Consider the following 17,801-nt stretch of genomic DNA (forward strand, 5'->3'; position numbering starts at 1 on the left):
TCAGGAGGCTTTGGGTTACATTCATTGGTGAGACTTAGGAAGTGAAGGGGATTTGGATGGGGGAAGGGAAGGAACTAGTTTCTGTTTAATATTATTAGAAACACCCCTTCTCCCCAGTACAGCCCTTCTTCAGAACAGTGAACACACAGATATTTTAAAAGATTTTTAAAAATTGTATGTAATGTGTTAAAATGGTGACATAACATTTTGTTATTTTATGATGTTCTATTGCATATACTGTTTCTTTTCATAGTTGTCAGTTTGGGGGATCTGTGCTCCATTGTGACACACTGAATGGAGCCCAAACACCCTACTGTTGCTCTTTAAAATGAGTTTTTGTCGCAGATCCTATTTCATGTGGGTAAAAAGATGCATTAATGCTGCTTTATGGAATTCTACAATTCTGGGCAGACTAAGAGAAGCTGAGTAAGACAAGACTCCACATTTGAAGCCACTTCTCCCCTGTGTGGGGTCAGGGACTCCAGGCAGGATGGGTAGGGGTGTTAGGCAGTGTTAAAGACGCAGACCCCCAGATCAAAATGTCCTCAGGGCACCCCACTGCATCTGTGAGTCAGGGGCCGGCCCTGTGTGATCCATCTTCTGACTAGAAGCTACCTGCTACCTGTCACTGCTAGTCGGACATCAGAGGCCTACTTTTTAATTTATTTTTATATTATCTTTTTAATAACCCAAGTCAACACCTCATTCTCTACTTGGGATAGATCCCAGGGCCTCAGGCATGCTAGGCAGTTGTTCTACCACTAAACCACACCTTTAGCCCTATCTTCTTTTCTTTTGGTTGAGTTTCCCCTTACTAAACCCAGTTCATGCTTCTCTCTGTACCTTCATTTATCTTTTTTTTTTGTTTTTTATTTCTTTTTGTAGATGGACACTATACCTTTATTTTATATTTATATGGTGCTGAGGATCGAACCCAGGGCCTCACGCATGCTAGGTGAGCGCTCTACCACTGAGCTATAATCCCAGCCCCCTTCGTTTATCTAATGAAGCAAAACCTCCCAAAGCCTAAACCCTCTCTGTTTCCCCAACAACACATAAACAACTTTTTTCTTGCCTTTAAGCTTTGGCCTAAACCACTCTTCTTTGAGAGTGAGCCCACAGAGTTTGGGCTTATGTTGTCAGTAGATCACTGAAAATGGTACATCCCAGGGTCAGGAAGGCCAGGGAGCATCACACACCTGAGTTCTGTCTTGTGAATTTCAGCAATTTTCTTTTCCAGCTTCTCTGAATGTTTAGGAAAAAATTGGAACTTGGAGCTGTAGCCTTCAGGGTGTTTCCCTGGGTCGTAATCTCCAATCTCGGCTTTTAAAAGGAAGGTAGAAGAAAACAATCACGGAGACAGGCAAATCCTCACTGGCAAAGTAACAAGAAATTAACACACAGAGTAGCAGCCAAAGCACACATCAGATTTTACAAAGGGCAATGGATCTCAAGCACAGTTGGGCAGAGGGCAGGTGCCTTAGGAGCATGTCCACCTTTGTTTTCCCAGTTGTGCACACTGAGCTGACATTTAAGTCTAAGCAGAGAAAAAGTAGGGCTGACCCTGTGTTCTGAGGTCACCCACAAGTAAATTTGCAATAAAAGAGCAAAGGGCTGCACCATGGTCCTCAGCCACTCAGTCATGAGGTGTGGGGCCTGGGAGCAGTGCTCTATGGGACATCAGGAAATGATGAGCTTGATCAGGAAGACAGAGCTTCTGGGCCTGAGGCAGAAATCTAAATCTCATTTTGAGGATTTTAGTAGGGATGAAGCCAGTTGATGAGTGAGCCATGATCTACTTTCAGAACTTAACCCTTAGTCCAAATCAAATTTTTAAAAAAGCAAATTTCAATATTCACTGAGGGCTGACCGTGTGCCAGGCTATAAGAACCAGAGTGTCATCAAAAAGTTCAGGAGAACCAAGATTTCTGAGCTGATTTCTCAATGCCCTGCTTTCTAAGGCAGTAATAAGCAATTTATTTTGATTTTATTTAGTTCTAAGGTTTTTTCTCAAGGAGGGATTTTCTCTTCCAGCCATGCACAGAGCAGTTCAAAGCTCTTGAGATCTCAGATCACAGAACTCTGGGAGGGCTGTGGGCCCACGGTGCTTTCCACTGAGCTCCAGGTCAGAATCCAGCTTTCTCCATGTGAAGTGCTCTGCAGGGAGCCTTCTGGGTATGACAAAAGGAAGGAGGAGGTTCCAGTTGCTTTGTGGTTGTCCTCTCCTTCCCTGGGAAAGTCATGACTGCTTCAGACAAGAGGGGAGCAAATATCAGGAGGAAAACATGTCTTTCTTCCTACCACAGCTAATATTATTCTTGTGCTTGGGCTTTTTCACTGCAAATACTCATTTAACCATGGTCCACTTTAGGCTTTGAATATAGCCCTTGCTGCTCTGCCATAGTGACTATTTTTTAAATGGACATGTTTCTTTCTCTTCTTCTCTCCCTGTCCTCCCTAATCTCTCCCCCTCTAATCACAGGAGAAACAGGATTACCTTTCTTCTAGGCAGGGTTATGTCCTTGAGCACACACCCATGACAGGAGAGAAATAATCCAGATTTTGGGGAAGGCACCAGAAGATCTCAGAAATGATTATCTCCCAAATTAACAAGTGAGTTACAACTTCTCAGAACAGTGGAATATAGTCTTTGAATCACTTCTTTAAAAATCGCCAGCTCCCCTTGATGGGTAGAATCACAGCCTCTGGGACAGGAGTCCCTGTGCTTCTCCTTTGGTAGCAAAGCAATAAACTTTCTTTTTCCTTTTTCTCAAAACCGTGTTCTCATTATTGGATTGGCATTGGGGACAAGGACCGAGCTTTCAGTAACACTCACAGTGCTTTTCAAATTACTTGGGAATTTCTATTGCTTAGCAAGAGACCAACAGTTTTCCCTGGAGTCTGTAGTGACCTTGAACTTCGGAGTAATTTATTTTGATTTTATGTAGAAAGTACCAAATGGAAAATATTTATGTTGGACATCAAGTACTTCTTTAAAGAAAAGAAAGAAGTAGTAGCATTCAAGATGATTATCAGGGTAAAATTGAAGAAAACACTAGAGCTTAAAATTACATTAGATCAGGCCAGGCTTTCTCTTTATTTATTTATTTATTTTTGGGTGCTGGGGATCAAACCCAGGGCCTTGTGCTTACAAAGCAAGCACTCTACCGACTGAGCTATCTCCCCAGCCCCCAGGCTTTCTCTTTAAAAAGGAAAGGGTACCCTTTGGGTACCTTAAAATAAGCAAGCACCTGCTAGACTTTCCATTTAGCTGATTTTTAAAACATAGTCTCAGAAAGTCAAAATGGCAATAGGCTGACTTTTATATTCTTAACACAGTTGTGATATTTCTCCTGCCAGAAGGACTTTAGTTTCTTATTGGCAAGCACTTTTCAGTTTCTCTTTATAAAGTTGCTTCTGCGAGTTCACATTATTTCCAAGTAAGAGTTCAAATTCTTTGATGGAAACGTCATGATTTTAGTGCTATGATCCAAAAGATCCAGTTGTAATGAGTTTCATTCTAAGGACTAAGAAAAATCCAAGAAGTGGCACTTGGGTGTCCTCAGCATTTCGTGAAAGGATAAGGGGACATATGTGAAGAGTGCATGACTCTCCTACTGTTTTTGCAAAAAAAAAAAAAAAAAAAAAAAAAGGCCAATCTGGGCATTAGCTGTGTGAGGCTGAACTCTTTCTGATTAGCACATCTTGGAAACACTTTTAGTGTTGAGCACTCTGAGCTGAAAGGTCTCTAAAATAGATACTAGAATTCAAAGACACTTCACATCTTAAGAGATTTGCATGAGAGGATAGGAAAAAATTGATTTCAATTACTCTCCAGAGTCTCAGTAACATTACCAACCAAGGGCAAATCTCCTATAGAGTCAGAAGGACTTATGGGGCTGGCAGTAAGACCTTAGGAACGGGTGTAGGATTGAGTACTCTCTCTGTGCTTTCTGGCTCCAGGGAACCTGCACAAAATCCTCTAACTTGGACTCTGTTTCAAACTAGGTACTGTCTAGATCCAAGAAGTAGTCATCTGTGGTAACTGAAATAATGTAATCAGGACTTAGCATGAAAAGCAAATTTATCTTGTCAAAAGTCATTACCTTGAAGTATATAAGCTGCTAACAAGGCAGCATCAGATGTTTTACAGAGGAGGCGGCCATGGTAGAGATCCCTTTTGATCTGTAGGAAGACTAAATACCTGGAGGGAAAACAGAGAATGAACTAGAGAAAAGATTTCTTTGATTGCTTTAAAGACATAAATATGTAATATAAGCCCATCAAAATCTTTGTCAGGACACTTTTACTACGTTTTTAAAAAAATCTCAAAACATACCATAGAAAAAATGCATTTTCCATTTCCCTGGTGACTCTTTTCAACACTTCGCTCTGAACTGGTTTGAGGTTAAATTCAAAACAACCTGTTTATTTCCCTGGGTGGCTCAAAATAGAAATGGCACTTCCTGGTAAAAGCCCCGTTCCTGCCCCCAACCCACCCCTGCCCCCTGTGCTGGGATTTGGAAGGAGCCAGCCCCATCATCCAGTACTGAAAAAGAAAACCATGCCATTAGAGATGGACAAATTTGGCTTCCTTCTGCCCTGGTCAAGTGGATCAGAGGGTGAAGGAACTAACTCAAGAGTTGTACCTTGGCTTGTTGAGGGAATCTGTCCATTTGTGGAAACAACCTGTGATTATTGGCACAAGTCAACCAGACCTGTCCAAATATGAATAAAGTATAAGAGGAGGCACGGGTGAAGGAAGCATGAAAATCAAGCAGAAACCTGAGGCCAACATCTCTTCAAATAAGTAACCTGGCCTTAGAGGAGGCAGGATAAAAAGAACAGGAGCTAATACCCACATGGTGAGCAACTGAGGCCTTTTGCCAACAGCAAGTAAGGAACTGAGGCTTTCTGCCAACAGCCATGTGAGTGCACCCTCTTGGAAGGGGATCCTCCAGCCCCAGGCAACTAACATGCTGAGCACTTACTGTCTGCAGGTCCAGGTGTTACACACTTACTTAATTAATGTATTTTTTGGTACTGGGGATTGAACTCAGAGGTGCTTAACCACCAAGCCATATCCCCAGCCCTTTTTTCTATTTTATTTAGAGACAGGGTCTTGTTGAGTGCTTAGGGCCACACTAAGTTTCTGAGGCTGGCTTTGAACTCATGATCCTACTGCCTTAGCCTCCTGAGATGCTGGGATTATAGGCATGTGCCACCATGCCCAGCACATACTTTATGTTTAATATCTCATTTAATTTTCATATAACACTTTGAGACAGGCACTACTGCTAACCCCATTCTTCCAGATAATCTGAAGTGTCAGTGTTCCTCTCATCGACACACAACTAAGTAACAAAGCTGGAACTCAAATTCAGGATTGCTGGACTCCTGAATGTGGTTCTTTACCATCATGTTTTACTGCCCCCCTTGCACTGTAACTGCTTTGTAGTTTCACAAGTAGTGGAATGCACCCTGTCACAGTAGAATGGAATTGATGACTTTACATTTTGAAATGCCTTCACAAGGGATGTGATCTTGGATGATCATAATCTTCCTAAGAAGAGCAAACCTGTGAGATTGAGGTCCATCACTCTCAAATGGGTCATCTCCCATGGTGGCCCCTGGTCAGAGAGTCTCTGTTATACTTTAAAACTAGGTCCTCAAAGAATTTGATATTCCTAATTTCATATGGTAGAGCTTAATCCTCCCTCTTTTGAGTGTGGATTGACCTTTGTGACTCAATTCTAGTAATAGAATAAAACAGAAGGGAAAGGTCTGGCTTTTGAGACTGGTGCATGGACTCATTGTAGCTTCCTCCTCATACTTTTTCTTGGATCACTCACTCTGCTTGCATCTGCCTAAGTTGCTATATGGAAAGGCCCATGTGAGCAACTGAGGCCTTTTGCCAACAGCCAGTAAGGAACTGAGGCTTTTTGCCAACAGCCATGTGAGTGCACCCTCTTGGAAGGGGATCCTCCAGCCCCAGTCAAGTCTTCAGATGACTGCAGTCTCCGCCAACCTCATGACTGACCCTGAGCCAGAACCACCCAGCTAAGCTGCTCCTGAATTCTTGATCCACAGAAACTTGAAATGTAGCGAAAATCCCTTAAAATTCCACCAGTCAGAACCAAAAGAAAATGGGCCCTCCTTAGACTAGTGGAGGTTAGAGTTTTCAGATTGAAGAATATTTCCACATCCTTTATCACGTAAAATGGCTCCTCAGAGTATAGCTACATATCAGCGATGATATCAGCATCACCTGGGAGCTTGTGGAGACGCAGACTATTAGGTCCATTCTATACCTGCACTGTTTAACAAGATCCCCAGGTGATTTGTATGTAGATGAAACTTTAGGAAGCACTTTCCTGAGAAAATTCTAAAGCATCCTTCTTACCACATTGGGATGGACCATCTTCCTCAAACCAAAGGGAAGGTGAGTACTGTAGCCTGGAATCCTTCTCCCTCCTCCCACCAAACCCACTCTGCCCTAGTGTTTGCCAAGAAAAACCCCAAGGAATACAGACGTCATGCTGAGTGAATAATTAAGATAGATCTACCAAATCAAGCTTGTCTTCACTTTGCTTCCCACAGTGAAATGCCACACGGTGTGTGGGAGACAGAAAGCTAGCACTTCTCTGCCTCTCACTGTTCCAACTCCTACCTTCCCCAGGCTCTGGCAGGATGTGAATGCAAACCTTTTGCCCCTTACTCACTGAGCACTCCCCAGGCCTGGATTCAACCGCCACTCCTCCCATGCCACTCTGCTTGTCAGTGCCCAAAACCCAGGGACAGAACATACTGGACTAAAGGAGATATTTAAAAACAGACTGGGCAGGCAAAGGAACATCCATCCTCCTGTGGGAAGCTCGTCAGGAACTGTGTGAAGGGGTGCTGCTGTGGTTTGCAAAGGCCACACTAGAGTTTCCAATTGCCGCTTCCAGCACCACCCCCGGGGAGATGCTCCCTCACACTGAGAGCTACCGTCTAGATGGGTGCTTGGCAGGGCCTCAGCTGAGCCTAATGGAGACAAGGTTTTTCACAGCTGGGGCCAGGGGTGGTTCCTACTGACTTCTGGTGATAGAACAGCTGCAGGGAGATCAAAGATAAAGCCTTAGGGCATTCTTAAGCAAGGGTGGGGAGAATAGGAAGAGGGGAGAGGAGGAAGAGGAGGAGGGAGGGGCAAGTCCACATCCTAAAGAAACAAATCACCTTCTTTAGAGGACAAGAAGAAATGAGCTCCTGGAAAAAATCCACAGATGGCTTCAAGGGAGAGCATGGCACAAGCCCTTTCTTTTCTGCCAGTGGCTCCTGTTGTTTTGTTTACTGAGGAGGTAACAGCCACATGGGCTGTTAGTTATGAAAATATGTCCCCCCTAACTCAGCGTCCTCAAACCCATTCCCAAGGAACCCTACCATGCTGTTTCACCACACATGGCCTAAGGAAAACCATCTTGTTGCCAAGGCTCAGTCACCAGGGCCACTGTGTATTGCCAGGTGAGGGACTGGCCTGCTGGGGCAGCCTGCCCAGCCAAGCCAGCAGAAACTTGTAACAGGAGTGAAAGAGCCCACTTCCCTTCATATAGCTGAGGAGACAAGTCCAGGGATGTGGAGTTACTTTCTGAGGTCACGCAGCAGTCAGAATTCAGGCCCCTTGACTCTGGGGCCCAGTGCTTTTGCTCTCCTCCTGGCAATTCAGTTTTTTACCAGGTTAGAGAAAAGGGGTCCTAAATAAGCCAGAACACTTTGCCATCACAGAGGAATTCTTACAGGTCTGAAGAAGAAATCAGTTATAAAATAACAAGCTGGCTCCTGAGGAAACTTTTTTTTTTAACTTTGCTTATCTCTTCCTGACTTTAAAGAGTCTCCCTCCCTCCCTCCTTCCCTCCTTTCCTTCCTTCTTTCCTTCATACTGGGGATTGAACCCAGAGGTGTTTTACCACTGAGCCATAGCCTAGTTCTTTTTGAGGTAGAATTTCATTAACTTGCTGAGGTTGGTCTCAAACTTGCAATCGTACCACTTCAGCTTCCCCAGTAGCTGGGATTGCAAGCATGTGTTACCATGCTCAGCTCCAGTTTTGTTTTAATGCTAGTGTTGTTTTAAGTTCAAGGAGCATAAAATAGGACAGAATGAGTAAGAGCCTAAAAGACAAGCAATGAAAACCTGAGCTTTTCTCTAACATAGATATTGAACTTGGCATGGTACTTTCTCACATCAGACAGTGGGGATGAAGACACAGGTATTTCCAGAGTTACAGACTGTGAGTTCTGGCACTGGAGGCTCCTTAGAGTTTCTTTCAGAAGTTTCTTTTGTTCCACCTTCCCTTCAATGTTCTTTTTTTTTTTTTTTTTTTTTTTTGGTACCAGGGTTGCTTGGTTGCTTAATCACTGAGCCACATCCCCAGTCCTTTCATTTTTGAGACAGTGCTTTGCTAAATTGCTTAGGGCCTCACTAAATTGCTGAGGTTGACTTTGAACTTGTAATCCTCCTGCCTCAGCCTCCTGGGATTACAGGCATGCACCACCAGTCCCTTCAATGTTCTTTACCACTGGCTTCCTCTATTTCTTACTGTCCTTTTCCCTATCATTATGCTTAGGGTGTCTTCCCGTCTTATACTAGACGATAAGCTGCTTGGAGTCAGAGACTATGCTTTATTTATTTTTTAACATTCTTCTAGAAAGTCTGTGTATCTTGTACGTAGCTTATCCATCCTGCTTTACTTCTGTTCTTTCTTCCCTCTCTCCTTTCCTTCATCTATTCATTCACCCACCCATTCTTCTTTCCTTCTATCCATCCATCCATTCTGATGTGTTGTGTGTGCCAGGCACTGTCACAGGTACAGGGAATAATGCACAAGGGAACAGAACTGAGACCCTGCTCTTATGGAACTTACATTTCAGTGGGGGGAGACAGACAGCTACACGGTAAACCAAGATAATAAGGACGATGACCCACATTTACTGAGTGCATGCTGTGTGCCCCACACTGCACTGTTGCTCATGCACACCTCTATTTAAATCATTCTGTCCCATCGTCCCAGATGTGGGACACCTATAAAAACTTAAACTAAGCAACAAATACACTTATAGTAACTTCTGAAATAAATATGTGCTTTTAGAGTTTTATTGTTTTGAGAAAATAGGTGAATCATTAGTGTTTGAAAAAATACACATATTTACATATATACGAACATATATATAAAGGATATATAAGCCTTAGATTATCGTTTACAACTGATTTTAATGCACCTGTGTCAAGTTCACTGAAATATTCACAGAATTGAAAACTTGGGACTTAATGAGTTAATCCTCAAAACAATTCTGAGGTAACTATCATTTTTGTTCCTGTTTAATAGATGGGGAAGCTAAGTGCTCATGGATATTTTGCTTGTCTATGGCTAAAGAACAATCCAGGATTTGAACCCAGGTCTTTCTGATTTCTTAAAGTAGGAGTTAGCAAATTATAGCTCACTGCCAGACTTTCCAGGAAATAACATTTTTTTGGAATACAGCCTTGCACATTCATTTATGTATCGTCTATGGCTACTTTCACACTACAAGAATTGAGTAGTTGCGATAGAGACCATATGGCCCCCCAAAACTAAACTACTTACTATTGGGTCTTTATAGAAGAAGTTTGCCAATCCACCTTAGCCTAAGCTAGGCTCAAATGATGTTTACTGAAAGAATAAATAACCTAATGATTCCATTTGTTATGGTTTAGATATTAGGTATTCCCCAAAAGCTCATGTATGAGATAATGCAAGAAAGTTTAGAGGGAAAATGATTGGGTTATGAAAGTCTTAACCTAATCAAAGCATTAATCCCCTGGTAGAGATTAAATGATGGTAACTGAAGGTGGGTAGGATGTAACTGGAGGAGGTGGGTCATTGGCGGCAGGCCTCTGGGGTACGTATATTTTTCATCCCTGTGAGTGGAGTAGTTGCTCTCTGCTTCCTGGTGTGATGTCCTGAGCTGTTTTCCTCATCCATGCCTTTCTGCCATGATGTTCTGCCTTATCTAGGGCCTTGAGGAAAAAAGCCAGCTACCTATGGACTGAGACCTCTGAAACATGAGCACTAAATAAACGTTTTCTCCTCTAAAATTGTTCTTATTCATCACAGTGGTGGAAAAACTGACTCAAACACATTCATTAATGTACACACTCACTCTCTGTATTAAGTGTTTTGAGCACCTGGTGTGTGGCAGACACTTTGCTTCCCTATACGGTGAGGCTCCACTTGCACTCTGTTTCCTTCTATCACTTGATCTTTCCAAAGAGTTCATATACCTTCAGTCCTGCAAAAAGCTAAATCTGGTGTCTAATCCCACATTTTCTCAGTCTTCTCTCCAGCCTAGACAAGAAAATCTATTACTTTAGAAACAATGACAAAAGAAATTAATTAGGATTTGGAAACTAAATTTATCCTCTGGGAAGAATCCAAGACATGAATTGAAGCACAGTTCTTTACTCCCTACTTCATCCCCTTTTCTCAATCTGGCTTTATAGGAATGGCTGAGATGGCAGTGAAATTTAGGACCAACATTGCCAGGAAAAAAACCCACTGACAGCTAAATTAGTTTGGCAGGAAGGTGGGATAAAGGAATCTAAGCCAGGAATGAATTATGGGTATGGAGTGAGGCTGGGGAAGGTACCTACTCTCTTAAGAACAGTAGGGATGTGAATGAAAAAGACTGCTAATTCCATGGCCCAGCAGAATGCCCCAAGAAAGGGGAGGCACAAATCAGACCCAGGCACCCTGTGGCCCATGCCACTGACAATGCTGGGAAGGAAGACTGGTGAGATGAAGAGGGAGGGGAAATTACCCAAGATGATTATCACGAATGCATGCAGATGGGAGAGGAGCTCATAAACCTGCCAGTGTCCAGGAAGTTTGCTGACTTGGTGAGAGGCCTGGCCACAATCCCAATGACGCACTTACATGGAGCATGTAATCAATCTAGCAGCAAACACATTGAGCCGTTGCTCACAGCAAGGCTCACTGGGGGCGTTTCAAGAAGCGAAATAGACTAGTATAGTAGTTAATCCTCCCAACAACCCTAAGAGAATAGATATTACTACCTCCATTTTATAAATGAGGTACCCAAAGATCGGAGAGGTTAAATATCTTCTGTCCAAGCTCAATAGCCAAAAAATAACCTGTTGGTCCTTAACTCCCAGGTTTATTCTGCTTCTTGAGTAGGAAGGTCTGAACATTAATATAAGATAGTGACATTTGATTTGGAACACTGTATTAAAAGCTCCTTTTAAAACCAATATAACCACCTAATTTTGTCCTTCAATCAAATTAGAAAGCCATGTTTCTGGTTACTCACTGGTAGCTCACACATTTGTGTTACTTCTATCTGTTTAGCCCCGCTGTTGGTCCAGGGAAGTGGAGGCCAGGTAATCCTGATTTTGGTGTTATGATATGAGGAACTGTGCTTTCAGTAAAAAATGTGTTAAGTCTGCTCTGGTATGTGAACAGGCACACAGACTTGTGGGTCTCCTCTGGCACTTTCAACAGAGAGGGGCGGGGCTCAGAACTGAAGTGGACAGGCTAGCACTTTCATAACACTCCCCTCTGGTTAAGTTGTTAACAATAGTGGCTCTACCCCCATTTAGCCTGAAGCTGTAGGGTTACTCATTAATATGGATGGGGTTAGTTTTTAGACACAAGTGGGAGTCACCCCACTTCCCTGTGGATAAGCAGATTCTGTATTTTCTATGCCCTGTAAGGAACATGGTATTTGGTTCTAGTTAATACACACCCCACTATCCTCGGGGCTTCAAAGTAGGTGGGTGCACACTGCTCCGTGCAGGATCTTTCTGACTCCATCAGAAGATTCCCACAACCCATGCTGGTTCCCTGTGAAGAAGCCACTTTCCCTCCTTGTCCTACTTCCTTACTTCTTGTACTGCTTATTCCTGCTCTTCGCCCTTTTCTTTTCCATTTCCTGATTTCCCTTCTTAGAGAAATTTTGCTCTTTTCTCTCTCTCCTCTCTTCTGTTTTTTGTTTTTGTTTTTGGTTGTGTTTTTTGTTTTTCTGGTACTGGGGTTTGAACTCAGGGCCTTACACATGCTAGACAAGTGCTTAACCACTGAGTTGCATCCCCCCCAGCCCTTTTATTTTATGTTATTTTATTCTGAGATAGGTTCTTGCAAATTTCCCAGGCTGGCCTTGAACTTGGAATACTACTGCTTTGGTCTCCAGAGTACCTGGGGTGCCATGTGTGTGCCACCACACCTGGAACTTTTGCTCTTTTCACCTGATAGAAAGTATGCTCTTCAGAGTGGAAATGAAAGTAATTCTATATTCTTCCTTCCTTCTTCCCTCTTCTTTCTTTTCTTTGGGTTTTTCCTAAGTAGTTCAGGATCCAGAAATAGATCTTCAAATCTTACAGGATAAGCCATCAATTTGACAATAACAGTCTCATTCCTATCTTTGCCATCTCCAAGATTTCAGGGAGGGGATTTGAGCTGTTGGTGCCATCTCTTCTTCAGATCTACAACTCCCTGGCAGTACCTCTTCAATATGGCCCCCACCTGCTATAGATAGGTAACACCAAGATTTTGCTTACATGGAAATAAGGAATCCCTGTTATAGAGAGATTCTGAATCTTTGAGGTGAGACTTTCAGTGTGAATTTGGCTCCGATGTACAAAACCCTGGGGAAGCTCTGAAGTTCCTATTCACTGACCTTCTTTCAGAATGGTTGTGGTCACAGAGGCTTTCTCATCCTTGAGAGGTGCTGGATGAGACAGAATTCATGCTATGCAACTGTCTGTCTGCCTCAGAACATGATCCTCACAATAAAGAGTTTATCATGGACCTGGTCCAATGGCATACCAGAGTTTATGCAATTGAATTTAGAATCTTCAGTATTTTTCTAGCTTGTCTTTCAATATCAGGCCTTGCCATTTCCTAGGAACATCCACTAGACTGCTGGAGTCTATCTTCCACCCCCACAATAAGTAGCAACATAGCTCTCTCCAAAAATGTCTAAAGCAGCCACATCATAGGTACGAGAAAGATGCTTTTGATTAATTAGTTACTCTAGGTTCCCTCAGAGTGAGCACTCAAATGAAGTATTCACATTTGAAGTTCATGCTGCTCTAGTTCCACTGAGCGGGGAGCACAGAAAGAATGTGGCAATGAAATACAAAAGCAGGTTCTATTAGGAAGCATTCCTTCCTAAATATTTCCTTCGTAAAGAGTTAGGAGTGGCCACATCAGAGGATCTGAGGTCACAGTCCCCTTTCCAACAGGTCTCAGTAGCTGGGGGTAGCATGTGCAGCCTCACCTGGTTATTTCTTCTTTCAGAGCAGCAGGGTCTGCAGGGTAAAATTTCACACGGAAGCACATGGTGAATGGAGGCTGGGCTGCAGAGAAAAAGGTATCCATTAGGGGAGACCCTCTACCAGAAGATGTCCCCGAGATGCTGAGGCCTCTAAACCTCTAGAAGAAAATCCTCAGTTAGGGCCAGCTTATACTTAGAGGAAGGGAAAATTATATATGTAGACTTCTGACATTTGGGAGGTACGTCCACCCGCCCCAGGGGTGAGCCTTTAGTTTTTTCATACAGAATACTTACATCTCAGTTGCTTCACAACCGACTTTGTAAACTCCAACCAATGCTGAAACAGAGAATGCAGGACATGAAAACCCTAATGAGCAGCAGTGTCAAGTGTAACTTGTTTTATCCAATTGAAATAAGTAGACACATCATAGCCTAGGGTAAAAGCTGTCCAAAAGCTTGTGAAATAAAGGCTTGGAGAGTAAAGAGTGATATGATTTTCTGAAATAAGCTCCCCAAGGAGCCAGCTGTGAAGCGGGGAATAGCTCCAGTTTCACATGCCGTCTCTGGGCTTCCCTGGAAAGTCTGCCTTCTTTATACAGCAGGATGCCAATGTTCTGAGCCATGTTCCTGGCATGCCAGCAGGCATCAAGAACTCTACATCTGTGTGGTGGGGACAAAGGCCCACCTGCCCCAAGCAGGGAAATGCTGTGCTTACTGGGTGGTGTGTGTTGTGTACTAATGTTTTTTGGGTGGGGAGGTTGCAAAAAAGTGGGATAGAGGCCATTGGTAGCAACTTTAGAAGGTATTGACAAGAGGAAATTTCATAAATGGAGAGGAGGCAGAGATGGCTGGCATATATTTCCATTTTTGTTTGAGTAACATAGATTGCCAGCCCTTGTGTTAGAGAACACATACTCAGGATTCCTTGGCATACAGGGATGTTTAAAGTCTAAGTTTCATAAGATAATTAACTGCAACCAATGTGTAGAATTCTATCCTGTTTCTTGGGATGTTCACAGGATATAGTGGGATACATTTTCCCCTGTGGTACTTATGTTTGGGGGAAGGAAGCAATGAGATCATTTTATATCTGTTTCTTAATTCTACATGGGTACTTCATAAAATTCATGATTGATATTTGTTGCTTTTATGCTAAGCAGGTACCTTGCCAATTTGGAGAGGGCTAAAACCGCTGTTATTTGAGGTCTGATTACCCATAAGTAGCTTAAGTCCCCTCCATGTAAGCTTCAGGAGGGCAGGACACTGTCTTTATTTACGACAGTTATCACCTATGCCTAGCACAGTGCTCAACATGTAGCTGCTGAATGAACAAGGAGACTGGGTCCACACTTTCCTTTTTTCTGGCTACTTCCCTTTAGTGTAATGTCTTGGCAGAGTCCTCCCTCTGGCAGGAAAGCAGCCAAGGCCATGCAGACGGCATCCTGGTCTCCCTAGATTCCCCGCTCTCACCTTCTGGGCTGGGCTGTGGGTCATGCAGTTAATGGACCCACTAAGAGCCAGTTCGTCCATCAGCTCCACATGGATAATCTGGGCTGACATTCTGCTCTCTTGCTTCATCTGATCTGAGTTCCCACGAGGCTGGCAACTCATTATAGCCACTCAATGTGGTTAAGAGGTCCTTCTCACATTACATGGCCCACCGCGGCTCTGCTTCACAGGGAAGCAAAGGCAAGAGATGAAATTGCACAGAAACAACTGGGGTTCCAGGCTGTGCCTGTGAAGGCGGAGGAGGCCTGTCTGTTCAAAACACACCGGAATTGTGTACAGTGAGGGAACATAGCAAATGTCAGGGGCTCAGTAAACAGAACGCCCTCGCTATTAGGCTGACAGATTAAAAGAAATAAACAAGGGAAGATAGAAATTAAAAGGAAGGACTCTGAAATGGCATTATCAGCAGAGGGCAGATGGAACTGAATGACAAAAAGGCTACTCCCCTTGGCAATAACTGGAGAGACTTTAGCTTGTATTATAGTGAGAGCTCAAGAAAGGACTAAGGTTGGAGGAGGTTAGGAAGGGGCTGGGAAGGGAGTAGAAGGTGGTCACAGCTTGTTCAAGTGGGTATTAAGGGTCCAGTCATGAAATCTAGAGAGGATCCCAAGAGTATGATAATGGTCAGAGTTGCCTTTTGCAGTTGCCTGGCTAAATCTGGGTCCCAGAATCCCTAGCAAACTGATAATGTGGGCTCCTGGAGCAAGGTTCAGGAGAGGAGGAAAAGAAGATTCACAGAGCTGGGGTTTCCCACTGCATTTGAGAAAATGGGCCAAAGTGACACAGACTCCGGGGACTTTGGAAGGGTGCACTGGAGAGCCAAGGTGAGGCAGAGGCTCTGGGTCTGAGTCAGGAAACAGTGGGAAGGGGGCACGAGGGCAGCTCCTCCAGGAGCAACAAGGAGAGTTCCAGACACATGGAGACTCCTGCAGAGCAAGCAGTGATGTGGGAATGGACCCCCCTAGTGCTGGGTTGTGACTACCTTACATCCTGAGGAGCTGGGAGCTCACTTGCTTCACCTCCACCATGAATTAATGGGTCTAAGGCAACTTCTCTTTACAAGTCTGTTTGCCTACAACCCTCTGCTCTCATAGTCCCCCCACCCTCCAGGTGCAGAGGTGACACCCTCTTGCAGAAGCTATCAGGTGTAATTTCAGTGAGGCATCCTAGAAACTATACAGGCTCTGCATTCAGACAGGTCTGAGCTTGAGACTGGCGTTGCTACTTATCTTGATTGGGAGTTACTTAGCCTGTCAGAGACTTTATTTACTCACCTGAAGAATGGGTATCATAATTACAAATACTGGTCCCACTGATCTTAAGGATTACATGAAATGACGTAAGTGTGGCTCTTAGCTTGGGACCTGAGACAACTCAGTGCTCAATGTTCATCAGCTGAAAGGGCCTGGTGTGTGTTCACTGCAGAGCCTGGCATACAGTGGGCGTACAATAAAAGTTTATTTCTCCTCTTTCCCATTTCCTTCTCTCTCTATCTCTTTTTCCTTTTAATCTTTACCACTTCCATGTATGTTGTGATTCTCCTCAAGTACATTCTGTTCTAACTAAAAAAAAAAAAAATCTATTGGACACATTTTGCCCTTTTGGTTTCACACACCACAACCTCTAGGAGAGGAATAGATTTTAGGGTAATGGAACTTCCTTTTTAGGTGAGAAAGCTCAGACCAAACACACACTAGGTATAACAAAGCAGTTCACGATTTTATGGTGAATGGCGCCAACAGTAGGATGGGGACATGTAGCTTCCTGGCATCAATGCATTTTTTCTGGTCTTGTGCTTAGGTCTAGAGCTAAGAAGAGTATTTATGTCATCAGAGTGGAGCTTTTATAGAGTGAAGGGCTGACCTCATCACTTCTTCCCAAACACTGATGCTGCTCAAAGCTCTACTGGGCTTGGAGGAATAAAATATATCAGTGAGGAGTGGGGCATGGCTAGTCAAAGGAAAGGGACATGATTCTTTAGAGTAGTTCCTGAAGTTCATGTGTTTAGTACACAATCCTAGGTGTAACCTGGAACACAAAGTCATTCAGGGCATTAAAGAAAAATAGCACTTTGACTCTGACATGGTGAGGGGCATATCCATTCAGTGTCTGTGACCCCAGCAGTGCAGGGATATTGTGCCCTCTAGAGTTCCGGGTCCCAGATAATGGTGGAGACAAACCCCATGTTTGAAACTGAAGGAACTCCTGAACTCATAAAAGGAGGGCCCTCTGGGATTTGTAATACTGTTTTTTTGTTTTGGAAAGCGACAGGTGAACTTGGGTGGTGAGCTGGAATATAGAGGCTGGATGCTTCCGCATCTTTTCCCACTTTAATGTGGATGTGAAGAGCACATTCTCACAGACAGCAAGGGAGGATGAACAGAAATTATAGCAACTGCAGATGTGTGCAAGCTGGGCAGATGGCGGTGAGAAATAGGGCACTATAAACCATTAACTCACTCATTCCTTCCTTCCTTCAGCAAATGCTTCTAGGACATCAGCAACATTCTATGCTCTATGCTAGTTACATTGAAGTCAGTGATGAGTGAGATAAAATCTGTGCCCTCGGGGGACTCACACATTTGCAGGGAACACAGGTAATCGCAGCAAGGTATAACAAGCACTATGACAGGTGTAGTAGAGGGTACAGGTCTGAAGAGGACCCTTAATACAGAGCAGGGTTAGAGAAGACCTCCTGGAGGAAGTGAGAGTCTAAGGTAAGACCTTAAGTGTGAAAAGGAGGTAGCCAGAAGAAAAGTGTGGAGTGCGGAGAAGTGAGGAAAAGGAGAAGCATGTTCTGGCAGCGGAGCTGCAAAGGTGAAGGGTCTGAAAAGATGGGACAGTATTGTCTGGCTTCACTACAGCAGAGAGGAGAAGGTCAGGGGAGGTGAAGCTGGAGACGAAGTAGGGGCTAAGGATAATGGGCTTGTTCCTGTATCTGTCTGGAACATCATTGTCTTGTCAATGTCTATTGTCTGCAGAAC

At 43.7% G+C, this 17,801-nt stretch overlaps 1 protein-coding gene across 8 annotated transcripts in view; it reads right to left on the bottom strand.

Annotated features, from left to right (window-relative positions):
* FRMD5 (FERM domain containing 5) overlaps window positions 1–17,801 on the bottom strand; it is a 331,122-nt gene that overhangs the window by 27,985 nt on the left and 285,336 nt on the right. For all 8 annotated transcript variants that reach the window (XR_013761938.1, XM_079127783.1, XM_079127786.1 and 5 more), the window contains exons 3-6: window positions 13,603–13,645; window positions 13,312–13,390; window positions 4,107–4,204; window positions 1,200–1,323 (exon numbers count right to left, since the gene is read on the bottom strand). Coding sequence is in view for 7 of the 8 variants with exons in the window: in XM_079127783.1 (XP_078983909.1) it covers window positions 1,200–1,323; window positions 4,107–4,204; window positions 13,312–13,390; window positions 13,603–13,645 (344 nt within the window). In the remaining variant the exon portion in view is untranslated. The remainder of the gene's footprint in view (window positions 1–1,199; window positions 1,324–4,106; window positions 4,205–13,311; window positions 13,391–13,602; window positions 13,646–17,801) is intronic.

The sequence above is a fragment of the Sciurus vulgaris genome, assembly GCF_902686455.1.
Source record: "Sciurus vulgaris genome assembly, chromosome: 2".
NCBI lineage: Eukaryota > Metazoa > Chordata > Mammalia > Rodentia > Sciuridae > Sciurus > Sciurus vulgaris.